Source organism: Anomaloglossus baeobatrachus, chromosome 4 (genome assembly GCF_048569485.1).
Source record: "Anomaloglossus baeobatrachus isolate aAnoBae1 chromosome 4, aAnoBae1.hap1, whole genome shotgun sequence".
Classification (NCBI taxonomy): Eukaryota; Metazoa; Chordata; class Amphibia; order Anura; family Aromobatidae; genus Anomaloglossus; species Anomaloglossus baeobatrachus.
This window is the reverse complement of record NC_134356.1, coordinates 527,120,317-527,144,804: the sequence shown is the minus strand read 5'-3', so window position 1 is coordinate 527,144,804 and position 24,488 is coordinate 527,120,317. Positions and strand designations below refer to the sequence as shown.

The following is a 24,488-nucleotide window of genomic DNA, read 5'->3' as shown; positions in this document are numbered from 1 at the left end:
CTTACCTTCATTGGTCCATACACATCGGAGCGGTCAAACATCTGTGTGAAGTAACTGAGACTGTTCAGAGTTGCCTGCCAAGGCATGTACTCCACTTCTTTGTTGAGAAATGATGTAGTTTGGAGTGCTCTTGTAGTTTGTATTATCTGAGCTCTGAAAAGCAAACAAAATAAAAATGTAAGATCTACAGGGACTGTGCAAACAAACAGGGAGAATAAACTGCTGCTTAAAGCATGGAAAAAAAGACATTTCCAGAATAAGATATATTATATATACATGTGCTAGTAGTTTATAAAATTTAGTGAGGGGTCAGATGTTCATATAACTCGGACAATGATCAGATCAAAATGCCCAGGCTGGCCGGAGGCTCTCCTGACATGAGCAGAGAGCTGCATAGAAAAACATGAAGATGTGATGTTCAGGTCATGAGAGCCACGGCCATTCCAGGTACTGTGATATGATCCTCATCTGATCCTCGGCCTTACAATGATACAAAGATTATTAATCTGCATGTAATTTCCACCACATGAACATACAATGAGAGATTTTATATATATTTATTTATAGTTCATACTACCTTATGCACTAACACTGGATTCGCAGCCATTTAGTTAAAGAGGACCTGTTGGCTTTAATGACATGTCTATTTCAGTAAATGTTGTATTGTTCAATCATTGGTTAAAAGTTGTATGTGAACTTACCCTAGTTGCAGTTAATAAACCCCTTAACCCAAAAGCAATTTAACCCCTCATATGACCCATAAGATCAATAGCAATTACAATATCTAAAGAGTTTATCAGAGGAAGAGTGCTCCCTCTATCAGCCTATCAGTCCCCACAGCACTATTTTCCAATACTGTTGGGTTGATATGGTTCCTAGAGCGCTAACAATGGCTCTGGGTCAACCATATACTAACGCCTATTAGATTCTACCATATGTGGATTTTAACAAGCTGCCTGTCAGTATAAGGCTATGTGTGCACATTGCGTAGTGTCCATGCTGCAAATTCTGCAGCGATTTGGCAGTGCATGTGCGTTTCAAATCGCTGTAGAAACACTGCGTAATGGATGCAGTGTGTCTGCAGAATAGATGCCGATTTCATGCGCTCTGGATGCAGCCTCTCCCGTAGACAGAGTGGGAGCAGCATCCAAAGCGCACGAAAGAAGTGACATTTTTTAGCGCAGCGATTTGGATCAAAATTTCAGCATGCAAATCACTGCGCTCTCAAACGCAACGTGCGGATGGATTATGCACAATCTTCATAGATTGTGTTGGGGACGCAGGATGCATGCGTTTATGCTGCAGTGCAATACGCAGTGTAAACGCATGAAATTACGCAATGTGCACACATAGCCTTAGGGTACATTCAGATGATTGTATAAATCATACTGAGAACAGACTGCAATGCACGGACTGACAGGTGGGTCTCCCAACCTGAGCATGACAGCTTCATATATTTTTAAGAGGGTGTTACACTCAGGTCGAGAGACACACAGGACAATCCGTCATTGTGATTCAATCTTAGGGCGGCTTTGCACGTTGCAACATCGCACGTGCGATGTCGGTGGGGTCAAATCGAAAGTGACACACATCTGGCGTCACTTTTGACATCGTTGTGTGTAAATCCTAGATGATACGATTAACGAGCGCAAAAGCATCGTTATCGTATCTTCGGTGCAGGCTCTGACTTTTTCATAATTACGCTGCCACGACAGGTACGATGTTGTTCCTCGTTCCTGCGGCAGCACACATCGCTGTGTATAACGCTGCAGGTGCGAGGAACATCTCCTTACCTGCCGCCGGCAGCTATGCGGAAGGAAGGAGGTGGGCGGGAAGTTTACATCCTGCTCATCTCCGCCCCTCCACCACTATTGGCCGCCTGCCGTGTGACGTCGCTATGACGCTGCACGACCCGCCCCCTTAGGAAGGAGGCGGGTCGCCGGCCAGAGCGACGGTCGCAGGGCAGGTGAGTGCATGTGAAGCTGGCGTAGCAATAATTTTTCGCTACGCCAGCTATCACAAGATATCGTACCTGCGACGGGGGTGGGGACTATCGCGTGCGACATTGCAGCATCGGCTTGCGATGTCACAACGTGCAAAGCCCGCCTAAGTCCGATATATACAATGATTTGAATGCACCGTTATACTGACAGGTTAGGATAATAGATTGCACTAAATTAGTAACATATATCAGATCACTGCTAAATTAAATCTCCTTATGGGATTACTAAATATGGTAAAAAAAATAATTTAAGGGTTTTCAAAGAAAACAAGTTCCCCCTTCTTCAAAACAATTGTTTAGATTGGAGAAAAATAAATTATCCCGAAAAGACACATGCATTGAACTAAAATATGAACGCAACACTTAGTTTTTGCTCCCATTTTTCATGAGCTGAACTCAAAGATCTAAAACTTTTTCTATGTAGACAAAGATCTTTTTCTCTCAAATATTGTACACAATTTTGTCTAAATCTGTATTAGTGAGCTCTTCTCCTTTTCCGAGATAATCCATCTATCTCACGGGTGTGACATATCAAGATGCTGATTAGACAGCATGATTATTGCACAGATGTGCCTTAGGCTGGCCACAATAAAAAGTCACTCTAAAATGTGCAGTTTTATCACAGCAAATGCCACGGTTGTCACAAGTTTTAAGGGAGCGTGCAATTGTCATGCTGACTGCAGGAATGTCCACCAGAGCTGTTGTCCGTGAATTGAATGTTCATTTCTGTACCATAAACCAACAGGGAATAACGCAGGTAGCAAATTATGTGCATTTCATTGCGTTTTCCTGCGCTATTCCCGTGGTATTTCGCGTTATTTGGGACATAATGTTCATCACTACCCTGCGTTTTGCAAGAAAGTGATGTCATTAGGAGAGGAAGACGAAGTTGAGCAGAGTAAACACACACATATCACACTCACACACAGACACATACCTATAGAATGCAAATAAAAATCAAACGTACCTAATAAAAAACGAAAAAAATAAGCGTGGGATCCGCCGTATTTTTACTGTCCAGCCAGGGTAAGCACACAGCCACGGCTCTTTATTCTCAGGCTGAATGTCGCATCCATTATGCGACAGTCTCGGCGGTAGCAATCGGGTAATGAGGAGTTAATGGCAGCAGCCCATAGCTGCCACTAAGTCCTAGGTTAATCATGGCAGGCGTCTATGAGATAGCTTCCATGATTAAGGCTGCTTTCACACTACGTCTTTTTAACATGCGTCCTGAACGTTTTTTTGCTGCAAAAGCGGATCCTGCTTTTACAGCAAAAAACGCATGCAAACGCATGTGTTATTTTGCAGGATCCTGTCACTGGATGTTTAGGGGCGGGCATTGGAGTCATGTGATCGGGAGTGAGGGGAACTAAACGTGCCAGACTGGGAGCCGGCATCTGACAGCTGCGAGGCTCGTAACCAAGGTAAACATTGGGTATACTTGCTTGGATACCCGATATTTACTTTGGTTACAAGTGTCTGCAGCTGCTAGGAGCCGGGCTGCCTGCACACGTAACCAACGTAAACATCGGGTAACTAAGATAAGTGGTTACCCGATGTTTACCTTGGTTACGAGTGTCCGCAGCTCTCAGGTGGGGGAGAGGGAGGGGGAGAGGCAGAGAGAGAGGGGGGAGAGAGAGGGACTGATCACGGAGGCTGGCTACTGGGCATGCTCAGTAGAGCAAGCAGGATCCTGCCTATCAGCACGCCAGCGTTCACATGCGTTTGCGTGCTGTTTAGTCAGGATCCAGCAATTTGCAGAAGTTGGACGCAGCTCAAAAACGCTACAAGTAGCGTTTTTGAAAGATGTTAAAAAACTGCAAGTCGCTGGATCCTCACTATAACGCACGCAAACGCAGGTGAACGCATGTTGACGCGAGTCCATTGCAAATGCATTGAAATGAAAACGCATTTGCACTGGATCCGTTTCTGCGTTAAAAAAACGTTCAGGACGCATGTTAAAAAGACGTAGTGTGAAAGCAGCCTTACCTGTAAGTAAAGTAAATAAACACACACACCGAAAAATCCTTTATTTGAAATAAAACACAAAATCCCCCTCTGTTACCACTTTGTTAACCCCCCCCCAAACACACAGCTCCGATGTAATCCACAGAGGTCCCATGACGCTTTCACACTGATCCAGCCGCGTCTAACACATAGTACTCAATGCAGCCTCGTAACGATGCTGCAGGGGTAACTCCAGGTCATTTCTCACGGTCGGTGATGTCAACACATTACTGCTCGCGAGAACTTCATCGCATCACCAGCAGTAATAGAGTGATGTCACCGACCGGAATACTGTGGGGAGGGGGACACAAACAGAAATAAAGCTACTATCTCTCTATCTATCACTCTGTTATCTATCTATCCCTCCCTCTATTATCTATCTATCTATCCCTCTATTATCACCTATCTATCTAAATATCTATCATTCTATCTAGCTATCTATCTATCAGAAGGAAATGACACATTTTTTTTTCTTTCAATGTGCTTTATTGCATTGAATGCATTACAACACATGTACCAACCCGCGGCAAAATCGCGGCAATACCGCAGTAAAACCGCGGCAAACCGTGGTGAAACCGCATGCAGTTTTCGGGTGCGGTTTGCCGCGGTTTTTTTACCGCGGGTGCGGTAATCTTTCAGAGCCTGCAGAATTTTCTTAAGAAAATTTAATTTTCTAGTGCGCAAAGGGCCTTAGATCTTTGATTTCAGTGTATTTGACATTGCTGCATCCACAATGTCCGTACTACAAAACTATATCTTTATTTATCCTGCACGGTATAAATAATACGATATGAAATAATAGCACAAGAAAAGTAATCAAAAACATATCCCAAAATGGTACTATTAAAAACGGTAGCTAATTCCACAAAAGCTAAAAACAAATGTTCACAGAGCTCTGACACCAGAAAGGTGATTTTTTTTTTGTGCAAAATTAGCAAAAGTAAAAAAAATATAAATTTAATATAGCAAAATAAAGTTAACATAAGAACTGTACTGCCCAGACAATGCCATAAAGATACAAAAAAAAAAAAAAATTCTAGATTTATTGTCTTTTTGTTCCCCTCCACCAAAAAATGAAATAAAAAGTTATTTAAAAGTTAACTCATGAAAAAAAAAATTACCAATGCCATAAAATGTATATGCTCACCTTGCTAAATTAAATGCATCATCAATGATCTGAGCACGGTTGATAACAGGAATGACCTTTAAAAGAAAAAAAAAATTACCACTGCTTGATATTTTCATAATCAGTAATATGTTATCGACATCCAATATCTACCTAGGCTCTTTTCAAGCACAGAACATGTACACTTTTTTGCATGATATTGTTACAAAAGCTGCAGCACCGTGTGGTCTGACCCTTACTAAGGCTGGGGCCACACGGGGACTACTGCGATCCTCGCATGACACTCGGCTAATACTGGCAGCACAGCGGGAGCTGAGTGACATTGCGACTGAGGTCCGATCGTGCGATTGGACCACAGCTGCGGTGGGCAAGCCACTGCTGAGGAGGGGAGGCCCAGCGCTGAGGAGGGGAGGGAGGGATTTATCTTCCTCTCTCCTCCGTTGCTGGGTGTTGCCATTCTAACACTGAGCTTGTATTACACCGGTGTAATGCGAGTGCAGTGCGATTTTTCTCTCGCCCCATAGACTTGAATGGGTGCTAGAGAAACAAGATCACATTGCACCCGCAGCATGCTGCGACTATTTTCTCAGTCCGATTAGGGCTGAGAAAATAATCGATCGTGTGCTGCCCCATAGAGTAATAATGGTCCGAGTGGAATGCAATGTTTTAACGCATTCCACTCGCTCCGATTTTCACGCCGTGTGTCTTAGGTCTAAGGGTACAGTTCCACCACTTGTGCAGAGCTCCTGATGAGAGAACATAGTAAGCAATATGCTAATGACCTTCTGCTGTGAGTGTCAGCCGAGGGTCATGCGACTGTGATGTGATCTTGTGATTGGGTCACAGCTGCGGAGAAGAGGAGGGAGCACTTTCTCCATCTCCTCCGCTTCCTGTCTCTGTGTATATCGCACTACACTTGGTTTACATGCGAGCGCAGTGGGATATTTGACACGCTCCCATAGACTGGTATGGGGATGTGTGAGCAGAGACTCGCTGCCAGCCACAGCATGCTGCGATTCATTCCACATGCCAATATGTCATGAGAAATCAATCGCAGATGGACACTGCACCATAGTTTTGCACTAAAGTGAGAATAATCTGATGTTTTATCGGATTGCACTCATCCGTACAAAACGCAAGTAGAACTGTACCCTAAAGGTGTTTTTACAAGTACAGATTTTTGCAGAAAATTTTTTTTTTTTGTTACACTTTTATTTGCTTTCATAGATGGGATACAGCAGTGTTTCTGATGTGATCATGAAATTCATAGAAAATGAAACAAACTGCTGAAAAATGTAAACTAAAGACCAATTATGCCTATGATTGACCATTTAAACCAATATTTATTTCAGGTAATAAAACTACACATACAGTATATGTGTTCACTGCTTCTTTCTTCTTCAGCACTAAGATCCAAAATGTTATCATCATCATCATCATCATCATCATCATCAGTTGCCTACGGCATGTGTGCACGTTGCGTTCTGTACCTTGCAGAAATAAACCCATCCTCTGGCAGAATTTGACAATGTCAAATTTGGTTTTGACCACAAAAACGCTTGAAAAACACATGCATTTTGAGTACGTTTTCATAGCGTTTTAGGTGTGTTTTGATTGCTTTTCACATGCGTTTTACTTGCTTTTTGGTAGTTGCGTTTCCAGTACATTGTCATGATAGAATAAAGCTTCCAGAAATGAAAAATAAATTAAAAAAAAAAATAGACATCTACTGATGTCATTTCATGCTACCAAACATTCATTACATTCTGTTGAATAGGTAGAATCTCTTAGAAAATGTCTTTGCAAAATGGAACTCTATGTTAGTTGAGGATGTGATGTAATCAGTGAAGCCCTTGAGCTCATTACCAGCCAAAAATGGATGCGTTTTTGTTGACAAATATACATGCAGATCGCATTAAAAATGCAAGTAAAATGCAATAAATTGAATTTAGGATGTGTTTTGATAATTCTCATTGACTTCAATGTTAGCAAAACGCTGCCAAAACGCTCAAAACAATTGACATGTTGCTTTTTCAAACGCAGAGATTTTGTCAAAATTTTGTTACAAAAAATGCAGCTATTTTTGACGCATAGTGCGCACAAAATATGCCTATTTCCCATAGACTTTGCTTGGAAAACAAAAAGCATGCATTTTGGCATTAAAACGCTGCAGTTCAAAATGCTGCGGAAACGCATGAAAAAACGCAACGTGCGCACATAGTCTAAATCTGGCCAATAGTGCTGCTGATTTATCCATTAAAACAGAAAATACCTTCCTTCTTAATCATGGGTAAGGCTAAAGCGGGCTTTACACGCTACAATAAATCTTACGATGTGTCGGCGGGGTCACGTCGTAAGTGAGGCACATCCAGCATCGTAAGTAATATTGTAGCGTGTAAAACTTACGTGCGATTGCGATTGAACGAAAAACCGTTCATCGCATACACGTCGTTCAATTACTAAAATTGTTCCCGAGGTAGCACACATGGCAGTGTGTGACACCCCGGGAACGATGAACAGATCTTACCTGCGTTCCGCGGCTCCCGCCGGCTATGCGGAGGGAAGGAGGTGGGCGGGATATTTACGTCCCGCTCATCTCCGCCCCTCCGCTTCTATTGGCCGGCTGCCGCGTGACATCGCTGTGACGCCGAACGTCCCTCCCACTCCAGGAAGTGGATGTTCGCCGCCCACATCGAGGTCGTATGGAAGGTAAGTACAAGTGACGGGAAATAATCATTTGTGCGACATGTTCAACAAATTGAATGTGTCGCACATACAATGGGGGTGTGTCACATCACATACGATATCGTATGCGAAATTGACACGTGTAAAGCAGGCTTAAGTTTACAAGTCCAGTAATCCCTTAAGTAATTCCTTAGAACGGATCCAGCAGCAATGGAATTCCAAAAAAGATTTGCAAACCCAACTTTTTTGTCCGTTTTTTAAACATTGGAGTCTATGGAATACAGATCCGTTAAAGGATTGCTATTCATCTTCCAGTTGTAGCTGATCCAGTAAGAAAAAAAAAGGATCCACTACAAAAGAAAGAAAAACGGATGGCTAAATAGAAATGCGTTAACAGATCCATTCTCCATAGGCTCTAATTTTTTAAAAACGGATCTGGCTAAAATCAATTATTTAAATACGGACAAAAAGCTGTGTCTGCAGAACTTTTGCCAACGCATCGCTGCTGGATCCATTCTAATAGATGATTACTGGACGTGTGAACTCAGTCTAAGGTATGTCACATCTGTCACCCTTTGCTTAAGGCTGCGGCCCCACGGGCTTTATTACAAGTCAATCGCATAACACTTGGCTTACGCTCTGCTAGATTGAAAGTCGACAGTCATGCCACTGTGAAGCGATCCTGCGATCAAAGCACAGCCGCAGAGGACAGGGCGGGTGCTGCAGAGGAGAGGGAGGGAGTAATGTCCCTATCTCTTCCATTATCAGTTGATGCAATTCTCGCACTGCACTTACATTACCCCGGTGTAATGCGAGTACAATGCAATGTTTTTTCTCGCACCCATAGACTTATATGGGTGCAAGTGAAAATGAATCAGATTCCACCTGCAACATGCTACGATTGTTTTCTTGGTCCGATTAGGGCTGAGTAAAAAAAACGGCCCACAGAGTAACATGGGTCTGGGTGGAATGCAATTTTTTTATCGCATTCCACTCGCTACGTCTTTATCGCTGTGTGTTTTCAACCTAACAATAATAGACTATACTTACTAATTGGTCGACGTTCAGCTGATTTATCAATTTGTTCCAATTTTCATCATCATAGTTAACCCTGTAGTATCCAGTCACATTGATGTTTGCAAGCAGCCAGTTGCTTCCAGTTAAGCGAAGGCTATTATTTGTGTCTGAAATGAAAAACACAGTTGACAATCTATCTCAGAACTAAAAACCCATTTCTAAGACTTTGTAAAGGGTTGTATTAAGATTACACATTATTACACATTATTATCACCTATCCATAGGATCGATGGGTTTCCCATTGCAGGGACCAACACTGATGTTGAGAGTGGGTCCCATATTTTAATATAGCACGTGGTGGAGCATGCGCATCAACACTCCACCCATTGTCTATAGAAGCGCCACAGATACAGTGCTCAGCTATCTCCGGCAGGGAAATGAATAGAAATGAATAAAATGAAATGAATAGAGCTGTGGTGCACATGCTCACCAATTGCTCCATTCTAAAGGGAACACTAAGGGGCACTTTGCACGGTGCAACAACGCACGTGTGATCTCGTTGGGGTCAAATTGAAAGTGACGCACATCCGGCGTTGCAGGTGATATCGTAGTGTATAAATCCTTTATGATACGAATAACGAGCGCAAAAGCATCGTAATTGTATCATTGGTTTAGCCTCGGTCATTTCCATGAATTTGGAAATACCGATGTTACAATGTTGTTCCTCGTTCCTGCAGCAGCACACATCGCTGTGTGTGAAGCCGCAGGAGCGAGGAACATCTCCTACCTGCGTCCTGCGGCTCACGCCGGCTATGCGGTGCGGAAGGACGGAGGTGGGCAGGATGTTTACATCGCCCTCATCTCCACCCCTCCGCTTCTATTGGCTGCCTGCCGTGTGACATCGCTATGATGCCGCACGACCCGCCCCCTTAATAAGGAGGCGGTTCGCCGGCCAGAGCGACGTTGCAGGGCAGCTGAGTGCATGTGAAGTTGCCATAGCGATAATGTTCGCTACGGCAGCTATCACAATGATATCGCAGCTGCGACGGGGGGCGGGGACTATCGCACATGGCATCGCAGCATCGGCTTGCAATGTCGTAGTGTGCAAAGTGCCCCTTAACACCCTATTTGCAGGACCAGAGGAGGTCCCAGTGGATTACTTGCAATCTTGCTTCTGCACTACCGATCATGTGCAGTGCGCCTCTCTCCACTCTCCAATGCCAAAACATGTACACCTAGTATGAAAGGCACACTGACACTGCTGAAAGGAATGGCGCGCATGCACAAGATTTACAGTATCTGTAATGTTTCCGGCTCATGGAAATCATGTCATCACACCTGCAGGGGCATGATAACATAGAAAGAGGGCCAATTAGTGAGGAGACAACGCCCCTGCAACCAGTCAAGGCTCTAGTTTGCATACAAAAAATGGAGGTGATAAATGCTGCTGGCATGGATGACATAAGGGCCCTAACAATTCCCTTTAAGAGGTGCAAGCTTCTTAATAAACCATGTACGTCTTAAAAGCAGTGTGTGCCTCATCACAAATCTTACTCCAGTCAGGGACTGCAATAAGACTTCTGGCCTAACATATGCCACGGCATGAATAGTGGACACTGCCATGCCTCATGTTGCCTTATCACATTCCAGCTTCACCCACTATGGTGGAGCTGGCCAAAACTGGTTTGAAAAAGCCCAAAGTCCCAAAAATGTTTGTGCAACCTTGGACTTTGACTTTTCAACATGTTTTAAACCAGATACCTGTCTGATTCATGGTCAGTATATATCACACAATTATTCATTGTATGATTTCGGACAGGTATGTTTACCTTTCAAACAATGAAACTTTTTTTGAGAAAAATTCTTCTGTAAAAGCCATTGAGGACCAAGCCACAAGAGAGACTAGTTGGACAGGTGGGTCCCCAGCGGATCACCCACTGGATAAATACATTTTTTTCTTAATTTTAAAAAAACCCCTACCATATCAGGCCTTTTTCACATGTCTGTGAAAATCATGTACGTTTTTCACGGATGTGTCAAAGATGCATATGGCCCTCCGTGTGCCGTATTTATGGCACACGTGTGTTCTCCTTGTGCTATCCGTAATAACACATGGAGAACGGGAACTTTTTGCTCACCTGTCCCTGGCGTTGCTGTCCGTGGTTCTGATTTACAGTCTTCGGCCCTGCCGACTCCCGCTGCTGCTGCTTCCGGCCTGCAGTGGCGTGAATATGCGATGAGCATAATGAGCGGGGTCGGAAGCGAGTGACAGCAGCGGCAGAGACAGCAGCGCAGGAGAAGGTGAGCATAGAAATTCTTTTTAATTCACAGATACGTGTGTTTTCTCCAGTGCGTTTCACACAGATCACATCTGTGCAGTCCGTGTGAGACCCGTGATGCCAGAGAAAAACGGACATGTCTACGTGTGGAGCACACGGGCACACCTATGCTCCACACGGATACATGGTCCATGGCAAAACGTGCACGTGAGCGCAGACCCAATGATTTTAATGGGTCTACGTGTGGCCTGTGTCTCCGGCACATGAGGAAACGGACCAAACACATACCGGAGACACGGACGTGTGAAGGAGGCCTCAGTTTGCTCAGTTGTCCCTGCTTTATACCTTGCTGACTACAGATGATATTGCAAGTACGATGTTAATGGTTCCCTTTAAAAATTAAAAATTGCATTTTAATGTTATACAATTGTTTATACCTCTTTCTTTTGTTAGCCAGATATTTCCTTGTCCACTCGTGCTGGTTGTGTATGAAATAGGAACATACCATATGTAGCTGAAATAGATTTATAATAAGGTTAGGATTAAGGCCATTACTACACATGGCGAGAAAAACATTGAAGTGGAATGCGATAAAAAAATCGCATTTCACTCAGACCAATATTAGCCTATGTGCCAGCAACCATGAGCGATTATTTTCTCAGCCCTAATCGGACCAAGAAAACAATTGCTGCATGCTGCGGGTGGAATGCGATCTTGTTCCACTCGCACCCATTCAAGTCTATGGGGCGAGAGAAACATCGCACTGCACTCGCGTTACACTGGTGTAATGTGAGAGCAGTGCGATTCTCGCATCAGCTGGCAAGGGAGGAGATATGGAGATAAATCCCTCCCCTCCGCAGCGCCAGCCCTCCCCTCCGCAGCGGTGGTCTGATTGCACGATTGGACCACAGTCGCATGACCCTCGCATGACACTCGGCTCCCGCTGTCAGCGTGAGCCGAGTGTCATGCGAGGACTTGCACATAACACCGTGTGGCCTCGGCCTATAAAAGGAAGTAAAAAGAAGCAGTAACCGATCATCCTAGTGAGTGTGAGAGATTACTAAAACTGACGTGTTATATGCCAGTCTTAACATAAAATGCGATGGACTACGATGCTCCAAATTTGTTAGGAGCATTCATAGTTAGTGTGGTTGAAAAAAGACACATGTCCATCAAGAAGAGCCCCCCCACCGCTTCTCTTATCACTTTTGTGCAAGGTAAAAGCAAAGATGCACCATTTTTTTTTTGGGGGGGGGGGGGGGGTAAAATCTGCACTTGGAAAACTGGCATACATTTGATAGTAAATTCAAAATAGATCTCTTCAAGGGGTTGGTCACTAAATGCATTGAAGACATGATTATGTGATCCTTAAAAATTGGATTAGGGTATGTGCGCACATTGATTATTTGGTTGCAGAAATTTCTGCACCATTTCTGCATCTCTTGGCAGGAAAAATGCAGGGCAAAATAACGCATTTTTATGCATTTTTGTCACTTTTTTGCATTGCTTTCAATGGAAAAAAAACGCAGGCAAAAACACTGAAAGAATTAACATGCAGTAGATTATTTTGTTCACCAAATCTGCAAGGAAAAAAACTGCATGTGCACTACAGTTCAGGATTCTCATTGATTTTGCTAGCATCAGGATTTGCTTGCAGTTTTTAGACAAAATTGCACTAAAAAATTCGATAGGTTATGTGCGCATATTGCAGATTTCTTTCTTCAGCAAAAAACACATCCTCTGGGGAAAAAAAACGCATCAAAAAATGCATGCATGTGCATTTTTGACGTGTTTTGCTGATGCGTTTTTTCACTATATTCAATGGAAAAACGTAAAAAGAATTCACATGCTGCTTCTTTTTTCTGCACCCAAAACTGCTGGCAAAAAAGAAGCAACGTGCGCACAACACTTGTGAATTCTCATAGACTTTGCTGGGGAAGGAATTGCATGCATGCAGTTTAGGGCAACAAACTGTACTCAAAACTACACCAAAAACAAATCAAAAACGGCACTGTGCGCACACAGGCTTATACAGCTGATTTTAATAAAAAAAATTCCTCCTCGTCAGGTATAGAAAAAAAATAAATTTAATAAACTAAGCAGCTTGTATTCTGAAATCTTTTGACAGATCTTTGAATTATTAGCTTACTTAAACTCTGATGGTCGAGTGACGTTTGAATTGGGATCTAGAAGGAAATGTTTCTGCGTTAGACTGCCATCTGCTGTATTTATTGTCACCACTGGAAAACCCATCTGCAAGACCCATGTGTTCATGATCTTTTCAATGCTTTCTGGGAGGTAGACTTTAACAGTTTCGTTGTTAAAGGCCTAGAACAAAAGACAAGAAGATCGAATTAAGAAAGGAACAAACAACATCCCGTTCTACACAAACTCATTTCTGCAGCTTTTATGGTATGGAGTTTGTATATAGCATATCCTATTGTTTTATTCCCTCCTACTTATTCCCTTTTTCTTCATAACTTAAGAGCACCATAATTATTTCAACAAAAGAAATTTAGCATAAAAAAGTGCCGTAAATGCATGCCAGGACCAACCTAAAGGCCACTTTACATGCTGCGATCTCGCTAGCGAGATTGCTAGCGTGCGTACCTGTGGCACCCTGGACTAGGCCCGTAGACGGTCTGCATTTCACCAAGGGGGAATGTGGCGCCCTGGACTAGCCAGGTCGTCACAGGCACAACACACACACACCCCCACACCCCCAGACAGCTACATTAGCCAGACACAAAACCCTTGTTGCCTCCCTCCAGGGTCTGATGTCCACACCAGGTGGGGCCAGGCGGTTGACCCAACCCACCGAGGAGTTCATAGGCCTGGAGGCGGAAAAAGTTCAGTTTAGTCTTTTAGGTGAAAGTGAGAGGAGTAAACACTGGAGGTGTCTGGGTATGAGCCCGGACACGGACAGCAAGGTTGGCAGATGGTGGTGGCTGTCTGCAGGAGTGGTGGATCGACGTGGAACCGTTGGACCGGGGTCGGGCGGTGGCCCGCCGGTACCGAACCGGGGAGCGAAATGAAGCTAGCACACACAGGCAGGATCATTGGACCCCGACTAGGCTTGGAGCCGCCGTTAACAGTCAAATCCGAGAGTGACAGGAACCTCAGGGGTTTCCTAACTACCCAAGTCCCGTCAGAAGGCAACCGTCCGCACCGTGAGGGTATACAGCCACCGCCACAGGCTAGAGACCCAAGGGCCAGCGCCTGCGGGCAAAACGGGCTCCTCCGGCATCCATACACCGGGGAGTGGACTACCGTTGGGAACCCATCATAGTCAAGATAGTACACAAAGGTGCAGGGAAAGACAGCCGCTATCACCTGTCCGGGGAGAGACACTGCAGCCGGCTGCGGGACCCATCCATCCAGCCGTTTGGTTTACCGGAGACTTTGTGACTTTCTGTCTGAGTGAGTACCACAGTGCCATCCGGCACCGCGTCGCGCTGTCCCTGCAACCCTGCACCTCACTAGCCCCTGCCTCCACACCACTGGGCCCCGGGACCACCAACCCCTACCCACGGAGGGGGAAAACGACATCTCGGCTGCTCCCTACCATCGCTCCCGGGATCCCCGTCACCAGCAGCGGTGGTGCCCACCGTCACCACAACCCATGGGTGGCGTCACGGACTAAATCCCCAAACCAACCACCCCCCTTTTCACTCACGGGCGAGGAGCGCCACTCAGGTCCCCGGATCCGGCCCACCGCTCGAGCCACCGAGCAGCAGCGCCGGACCCGAGCGTTAGCGAGCGCAGCGCCCCACCGCCCGCAGCATACCCGCCCCCAGCGGTTGTGCGTCACGGGCAAATTGCTGCCCGTGGCGCACAACATCACTCGGACCCATCACACTACTTACCTGCCTAGCGATGTCGCTGTGACTGGCGAACAGCCTGCTTTCTAAGGGGGCAATTTGTTCGGCGTCACAGCGATGTCACTAAGCGGCCGCCCAATTAAAGTGGAGGGGCGGAGATGAGTGAGACGAACATCCCGCCCACCTCCTTCCCTCCTCATTGCCGGCGGGACACAGGTAAGGTGAGGTTCCTCGTTCCTGCGGTGTCACACATAGCGATGTGTGCTGCCGCAGGAACGACGAACAACACCGTACCTGCACAAATTCCGTGACCGCAGCGACATCACTTTAGCTTTAGCGATGTCGCTGCGTGTAAAGCGGCCTTTAGGCCGGCATCACACTTGCGTTTGCAAATTCGGTCCAATTCTTATGCTGGAGAGTAGCACGAGTTCTGTCCGTGTGTCAATCCGTGTGCAATGCAATTGCAAAGCGAGTCTGTGATTTTTCTCATGATAGTAGTCCGTTAGCAATCCGAATTCAATCCGTATGTGATCCGTTTTATTATCAGCAGCTATTAGTCATTACAGTCATGTACAGGGGCATTTACAGTGTTCTCTGCTACATGATAGAATTGTATTTAGAAAATCGGATGTTACTAGGATGGTCCGTGTGCCGTAGGTATGACATCCGTTTTTTTTCTCACACCCATAGATTTGCATTGGAGAGACTCGCACGAGAACTCTAGAAATCGCAGCATGCTGCAATGTTTTTCTCAGTCCGGTTTGGACTGAGAAAATAGGAGCTGCCTGATTGATTAACATTGGTTCGAGTGCAATGTGAGATTTTCTCGCATTGCACTCATGTGAGTCAATCGCAAGTGTGACGCCGGCCTAAACCAGAGTGTTCGCTCATTAATTTTTATTTATAAGATATTTATTATTTAAACATGTTATATCATTTAATGTTTGTAAATATTGATGAAGCTGACATTTTTTTTTCACTTATTCAAAACCATTCAGAATGTGCATAAAAGGAGGAACAACTCATACAGGTGAAAATCTCTTTAGCATTAAAATATACAGTGTATTCCAAGACGATTACTCATTTATATACACTTACCTCTTGCAAGGAATCCCACAGATTAGCATACACTGTATTATCATACTCAAATTTTTTAAGATATGCCTAGGAAAGCAATAGAAAAGAGAGTTAGCAACGACATCTGGATAATAAAGTTTAATACAAACAGCTTAGCAGGGAATCTTTATGGCAGGACTTATCGTTGTGTTACAGATCCAAATGCATATCTATAATATGGCAGCATGAATAAGCTCTTAATCTTATGCAAATATTTATTTAGCATTAGTTTTTATGTATTTTAACAGATTTGGACCACTTTTCCTTAATTTTTTCAACATTAACATATATCAGCAGTGCCACTTTTTCTGGTGCGTAAAATGCAGATTGGGTAGAATAATAGCCTTGATTAAAAATTTTACTTCTTGCTATTAATCCTCGAAGTACTCTATATGAGGATATCAAAAAGCTGCTGAAAACACTTTTAATATATACACAAGTACTATTCAGCAATAGCAAATTACAGAAATGGTTGATTATTATTTTGGTCTCAGGGTAAGACCCCACTTTGCGTTTTTACCTGCGTTTCAGGTGCTTTTTTGGTCCATTTTGAGAAGCACCTTTTTCATGTCAAAAGGCATGCGTTTTGATTTTCCAGCAAAGTCAATGGAAAATGGAGATTACTAGACCGCACTTTGCGTTTTAAAACGCTGCGTTTAATTTGCATATTTTGTGGCAAAAAACATGCGTTCAAAGAAGCAGCATGTCAATTGTTTTTGCCATTTTGGGTGCGTTTTGCTAACATTGAAGTCAATGAGAAATGGCAAAAACCAAGATTCCTTCAAATTCCTGCGTTTTACCTGCTTTTTCAGTGCAGAAAACATGCGTTTTGGACTACCGAAACGCATGCTTTTTGGACATGAAAATAATGATTTGATATGTCCCTTTACACACACACATAATCCGACAAATAAATTTAGGAAAAATATGCATTTATTGCTATTTTACCGATAAAATGTCTATTACCGCTATAATTTAATGAAATATATCTATTTTAATTATTTTTCCCATTAATATAGATTGGATCCTTTTTTTTCACTTTTTTCATTGTGTTTGACAGATTAAACTTTATTTAGCAGTGTCTTGATGTTCAAAACGCATCTGTCAAAACGCAGGTGAAAAAGCATGCAAAAAGCGCTGTAAACGCATAAAATACCCGGTAAATACGTATGCGTTTTCAGCGCTAAATTTCTGAAAAAGGCAACTTTGGTCAAATCAATTAATTACACCATAGGCGTTTTGACCTGCGTTTTGGACGACGCAAAGTGCATTCTTACCCTTAAAGGAGTTGCCCAGGTTTATAAAAACAGGGCTGGATTACTGTAAATCTTTTCTAATTGGTCTCCATGTTACTAAACTCTCCCCTCTCCAATCCATTCTGAATGCCGCAGCCGGGATCATTTTCCTCTCCAACCGCTTCACTGATGCCTCTGCTCTGTGCCAGTAATTACACTGGTTGCCTATCCGTTACAGAATCCAATATAAACTTATCACTCTCACTCACAAAGCTCTCCACATTTTTGCACCGCCCTACATCACCTCCCTCATCTCTGTCTATTGCCCTACCTATGCCCTCCGTTCTGCTAATGACCTAAGACTGACATCCTTAATAATTTGGACCTCCCACTCACGTCTTTAAGATTTCTCCTGAGCTGCACCAATGCTCTGGAACACACTACCAAGAACAATCCAATTAATTCCCAACATCCACACCTTTAAGTGGGCCCTAAAAACGCATTTCTTTAGACTAGCCTATCACCTCACAGCACTGACCTAATCTAGTCCCTTTCTGCCCTTAATAAAATTTACTTCCAATTCTTGTCCCCTGTATCTTTTGGTTGCATTCCTCTTCATGTACTTTTTTACATTCTGTATGTATACTCTGACTGGCGACCGATCCACGCAGCTGGTTTTGAATCCCCTATTAAATCGATGGCTGGACCATATATAACAAGCTTTTTTGTTATTTTGTATTGTCTCATATTGTCTGTACATGTCCCCTCTTAATTATAAAGCGCTGCGGAATATGCTAAATAAATTATTATTATTATAAGGCTGCCAATGATGGGCTGTGTGTGATGTTGCAGTTTAGGTCCAATCATTTCAATGGGGATGAGTTGCAAGACCAGACACAATCCATGTTCTGTGGTGCAAGTTGTTTGTGAAAGAAAGTAACAATGTTTTTATTATCTTGGAGAACACCTGAAATTCTGTCCCGTCTTTCTCGTTTATATTCACGGACGTACAGTGTCTCTTCCCTAGTATTGCTCGCTTAGTTTTCCCCTTAATCACTCTTGTTTTTCATTAGCAATATCATAGTGATCCAAACACACCTCACATTTCTAAAAGTTCATAAAGGCTATGTTCACACGCGGCATCTTATTTCAGTGCATCTTAAAATGCACCAAAAACGCAAGCCTGCAAAAATGCATCAAAAACGCAATGTGTTTTTACCGCATTTTTGACGTGTTTTTACCGCGTTTTGCCCATTGCATTTTTTAAGTCAAATCTATTGACTGGAAGGGCTCAAAAACGCGGTAAAACGAAAAAACAATTGACATGCTGCATCTTGAAAAACACAACTAAGATGCAGCCAACAAAAGATGCCCAGTGTGGACAGCAAAATAGAAATCTCATAGACTTTGCTGGGTGAAGGAAATGCAAGCATCTAGGTGCATCTTTGTGAACTCAAAAACGCACCAAAAGATGCCCAGTGTGAACTTAAGGCCCAGTCACACTAAACAACTTACCAGAGATCCCAACAACGATACAACCTGATAGGGATCGCTGGTAAGTTGCTAGGAGGTCGCTGGTGAGATGTCTCACTAAGCGACGCTCCAGCGATCCCACCAGCAACCTGACCTGGCAGGGATCGCTGGAGCGTCGCTACACGTGGAAGCATGGTGCGCTTGGTAACTAAGGTAAATATCGGGTAACCAACCCGATATTTACCTTGGTTACCAGCGCACACCGCTTAGCGCTGGCTCCCTGCACACCTAGCCACAGTACACATCGGGTTAATTACCCGATGTGTACTCTGCTACGTGTGCAGGCAGCCGGCTTCTGCGGATGCTGGTAACCACGGTAAACATTGGGCAACCAAGAAGCCCTTACCTTGGTTACCCGATATTTACCTTCGTTACCAGCGTCCCCGCTCTCACGCTGTCAGTGCCGGCTCCCTGCTCCCTGCACACGTAGCCACAGTACACATCGGGTTAATTACCCGATGTGTACTCTGCTACATGTGCAGGCAGCAGGGAGCCGGCTTCTGCGGACGCTGGTAACCACGGTAAACATTGGGTAACCAAGAAGCCCTTACCTTGGTTACCCGATATTTACCTTTGTTACCAGCGTCCCTGGTCTCATGCTGTCAGTGCCGGCTCCCTGTACCCTGCACTCCTAGCCACAGTACACATCGGGTTAATTACCCGATGTGTACTCCGGCTACGTGTGCAGAGAGCAGGAAGCCGGCACTGACAGCATGAGAGTGGGGACGCTCGTAACGAAGGTAAATATCGGGTAACCAAGGAAAGGGCTTCTTGGTTACCCAATGTTTACCGTGGTTACCAGCGTCCGCAGAAGTCGGCTCCTGCTCGCTGCACATTCAGTTGTTGCTCTGTCGCTGTCACACACAGAGATGTGTGCTTCACAGCGGGAGAGCAACAACTAAAAAATGGTCCAGGACATTCAGCAACAACCAGCGACCTCACAGCAGGGGCAAGGTTGTTGCTGGATGTCACACACAGCAACATTGCTAGCAACATCGCTGCTAAGTCACAAAAGTTGTTCCTTAGCAGCGATGTTGCTAGCGATGTTGCTTAGTGTGACGTGGCCTTTAGCCTAAGGGGCTTGTCCAGTAACTCTGTCTTCTACCTGATCATAGCTGTGAGCTTATGGGACAGTGGCTGATGCAATATCCGACGCACAGCTGGTCTCATCTACTTAAGGGCTCCGCCACACATCCGTGAAAACCACGTCTGTGTAAAACGTGCCGTTTTTCGGGTCCGTTTTCCGTTTTTTAGGTCCGTTTTTATGGTATGTGTGGCCTGCGTGTGTATCCCGTATACTAGCCGTATGTGCGTGTGGAATGTCCGTGTGTGCGTGAGTGAAATAACTGACATGTGTATGTGTTGTCCGTGTGAAATGTACGTGTGTGATGCAAAATGTCGTTACTACATGTCGGAAGACAGAGTAGCGGGATGAGAATGAACTCGGGTGAACTTCACCCGACTTCATAGTCATGCTGCGGCTCTGTCTGTGTGCCGTGTACTGATTAGCGGTCACCTGTGAAGGATTCACCGGTGACCGCTAATCCCCCGAGTGACTGAAGTGTCCCCCCCTCTCTCATACTCACCGTTCCCCGATCACCAGCGCTGCACGGCGTTCACACTGCTTCGGCGGCTTTTTCTAATTTGAAAAAGTCGGCCGCTCATTAAACAATCTCGTATTCCCTGCTTTCTCCCCCCACCGGTGCCTGTGATTGGTTGCAGTCACACACGTCCACCACGCTGAGTGACAGCTGTCTCACTGCACCCAATCACAGCAGCCGGTGTGTCAGGCGTCTATGAGACACCTTCCATGATTAATCTGTAAGTGACAGTAAAAAAACACACCCACCCGAAAAAATCCTTTATTAGAAATAAAAAACACAAACAAATTCCCTCATTACCAATTTATTAACCCCGACAAACCCTCCATGTCCGGCGTAATCCACGGACCTCCAGCGTCGCTTCCAGCTCTGCTGCATGGAGGTGACAGGAGCAGCAGAAGACACCGCCGCTCCGGTCACCTCCACACAGCTAATAAGATGAGTAGCTCGATCAGCTGCTGTCAGTCAGGTAACTTGCGGCCACCGCTGGATCCAGTGACAGCGGGTAACCTCAGTGACAGCAGCTGATCGCGCTACTCATCTCATTAGCTGCGTGGAGGTGACGCCTGACATGATTAATCTAGGACTTATTGGCAGCAATGGGCTGCCAATAACTCCTTATTACCCCGATTTGCCAACGCACCAGGGTAAATCGGGAAGAGCCGGGTACAGCCCCAGAACTGTCGCATATAATGTATGCGGCAATTCTGGGCGGCTGCTGGCTGATATTGTTAGGCTGGGGGGCTCCCCATAACGTGGAGCTCCCCATCCTGAGAATACCAGCCTTCAGCCGTATGGCTTTATCTGGCTGGTATTAAAATGGGGGGGACCGCACGCCGTTTTTTTAAATTATTTATTTATTTTTTTCCCTGCACAGTATAGACACGCCCACCGGCTGCTGTGATTGGGTGCAGTGAGACAGCTGTCACTCAGCGTGGTGGGTGGGTGTGACTGCAACCAATCACAGGCGCCGGTGGGCGGGTAAAGCAGGGAATACGAGATTGATTAATGGGCGGCCGGCTTTTTCAAAATAGTAAAAGCCGCCGAAGTTTTTATAACAGCAGTGCAGCGCCGCGCTGGAGATCGGGGAACGGTAAGTATGAGAGAGGGGGGGAACTGACCGACAGACAGCTAGAGGGACAGATAAGACAGAGAGACCGACCGACGGGCTGAGGGAGAGAATGAAACAGAAAAAGAAAAAAGACCGACATCACATGAAAAAAGCACAAAACGTACAGGGAGCAAACAGAGATGCGTCCGTGTCACTCGGACGTGCGCACAGACCCATTGACTTTCATTGGGTCCATGCTGCGTGTTGCGTGCAGAAAACGGACATGCTGGCGTGAGACACGGCCCACAAAACGCATCACGGAGACGGACTAATGGACATAACCAAAAACACAATTGTAACCGCTGAGATATAGTAACATTGGTGCACGTTTGGCCGTGTCTCCAGTATACACGGAAACGGACCAAACACGCACGTGTTTCACGGATGTGTGTTTCAAGCCTAAAGAAAAGCTATATTCAGAAAATTACTTCTATTGTTTAAATTAGGTTTATGTGTCAGAAGTATTTTTTAATTTGGAAATATTTTTTTTTCATACCATCATCTTTATTTAAAAAAATTAATATATTGTAGTTTTGCAATTTTCACAGTGACCACTGAAGCTTATTTAGACTCATATTTCCTGTACTTTCAAGATGAGTTTTCAGCTAGGCTCCATATTATGTGAACATTGAACTGCACTCAGATGTCATCCAACCGCAATGAGATGTACACAGAGACAGTATGCGTAGGAGAGGGAGAAAGTGCTCCCCCTCCTTCTCCACAGCTGTGATCCGATCACAAGATCAGATCGCAGTTGCATGACCCTGGGCTCAAACTCACAGCAGAGGGTCATTAGCATATCATGTCCGATGATCTCACATCGGAAGCTATACGCAAGTGGAATTGAAGCCTTACATTAAGGCTAGGGCCCCACTTTGCGTTCTCCTACTTGCAGTTTAGAACGCACGTTTTTGCCTTAATTGATTTGACCAAAGTTGCCTTTTTCAGAAATTTAGCGCTGAAAACGCATGCGTATTTAACGCGTTTTAGCTGCGTTTTCAGCGCTTTTTACATGCTCTTCCACTTGCGTTTTGAAAGATGCGTTTTGAACATCAAGACACAGCTAAATAAAGTTTAAGCAGTCAAAAAGAATGAAAAAAAGAAAAAAGTTAAACAAATCTATATTTCAAAGTAAAATAATGGAAATAGATTTATATCATTAAATTATTGCGGTAATTCGATATTTAACGAAAAAAATAGCAATAAATTAATAATTTTTATCATTTTATTGGTCGGACTATGTGTGTGTGTGTAAAGGGACATATGAAATCATTATTTTGAAGTCCAAAACGCATGTTTTCTGCACCAAAAAAGCAGGTTAAACGCAGGAATTTGGAGGATTCTTGGTTTTTGCCATTTCTCATTGACTTCAATGTTAGCAAAATGCACCCAAAATGGCAAAAACAATTGACATGTTGCTTCTTTGAACGCATGGTTTTTGCCACAAAATATGCAAATTCGCAGATGTGTTTACAAACGCAAAGTGGGGTCGGAAAAATCACATTTGCGATTGATTTTGATGGGAAATGGAAACAAGCATTTTGGCAGGAAAAAGTGCTTCTCAAAACGGACCAAAAAAGCACCTGAAACGCAGGTGGAAACGCAAAGTGGGGCCCTAGCCTTAAGCAGGCTTTACACGAGACGACTGATCGTGCGATGCATCGTCGGGGTCACAGTTTTCGTGACGCACAACCGGCATCGTTCACGACGTCGTCTCGTGTAACACCTCCTAGCGACGCAGTATCGCTCACAAATCGTGAGTCGTGTACTCGTCGCTAGGTTTTATAAAATTGTTTAATTAAAATGGTGGCGGTTGTTCATCGTTTCCGTGGCATCACACGTTGCTCCGTGTGACACCACGGGAACGATGAACAGCAGCTTTACCTGCCTCCCGTGTCACCCGACGGCTAATGGAAGGAAGGAGGTGGGCGGGATATTTACATCCCGCTCATCTCCACCCCTCCGCTTCTATTGGCTGGCTGCCGGGTGACGTCGCTGTGACGCCGAACGTCCCTCACACTTCAGGAAGTGGACGGTCGTCGCCCACAGCGAGGTCGTCCGGAAGGTAAGTATGTGTGACGGGGGTTAAACGAGTTTGTGCGCCACGGGCAACTAATTGCCCGTGACGCAAAAATGACGGGGGCGGGTACGATCGATTGTGCTATCGCACAATCTATCGTCTCGTGTAAAGCAGGCTTTAGGCTGTATTCATGTGTCAATTTTTTATTCTCATACGTAAAAAAAGGGGACAGCTTTCAGCAGTGAGCCAGATCTGATTTTGTTTTTGGTGTCTGTGTCATTTTCACCAGCCATGTGTCATCCATTTTTAGGATATATAAAAAAGCACATGACTGAAGTTTCCTAAGCTTCTCCTAGCAAGCAGACAGGGAAAATATACAGACACGAATGCAGCACAGGTGGCGTCTGCGTTCTGTTCCTTTTTTTGAAGACTATTGAATGGGCAAGTTTGTTTTCAACTTGTCTTTTTTTTTGTGTGAATGGATGGGCAACAAAAAAGACGGGCATGTTTCATGTTTCATGCCCTAAGATTAAAATGGGGCATGTTCTATCTGCAAAAAAAACAGACGATAAAACAAATATAGAAAACTCATACATACTGTATGTATGGAGCCTAAGTGGGCTGAATATAGTAAATACCAGATGTCAGATCTGTAACTTATACCTGACTGACAAATGAGCATGCGTATAGTAAAGTACCCGATAAGACTGTGCTCCTTACCTGAAGTCCTTTTACAAAAAGTTCTTCAGTGAGAAATGAGGACAACATCCGAATGACTGATGCACCCTAAAATAATCCAAATACAATGAAAAGCTGATTAAAGTAGATACATTTCCTCTACATTGTGCTGCTTATGATGGATTACTGTTAAAATGCACTATATCACTATATAATGATAACTAATATAGGGACAAAAGGACTCTACTTCTTAAAGG

General features: G+C 44.4%; 1 protein-coding gene across 1 annotated transcript in view; it reads right to left on the bottom strand.

The window, feature by feature from the left end:
• The window catches only part of ANPEP (alanyl aminopeptidase, membrane), a 151,838-nt gene that overhangs the window by 15,116 nt on the left and 112,234 nt on the right, over positions 1 to 24,488 (bottom strand). Inside the window, exons 9-15 of the mRNA XM_075345914.1 lie at positions 24,274 to 24,339; positions 16,036 to 16,101; positions 13,266 to 13,444; positions 11,554 to 11,630; positions 8,871 to 9,004; positions 5,157 to 5,212; positions 6 to 153 (exon numbers count right to left, since the gene is read on the bottom strand). Of these exons, the coding sequence (XP_075202029.1) occupies positions 6 to 153; positions 5,157 to 5,212; positions 8,871 to 9,004; positions 11,554 to 11,630; positions 13,266 to 13,444; positions 16,036 to 16,101; positions 24,274 to 24,339 (726 nt within the window). The remainder of the gene's footprint in view (positions 1 to 5; positions 154 to 5,156; positions 5,213 to 8,870; positions 9,005 to 11,553; positions 11,631 to 13,265; positions 13,445 to 16,035; positions 16,102 to 24,273; positions 24,340 to 24,488) is intronic.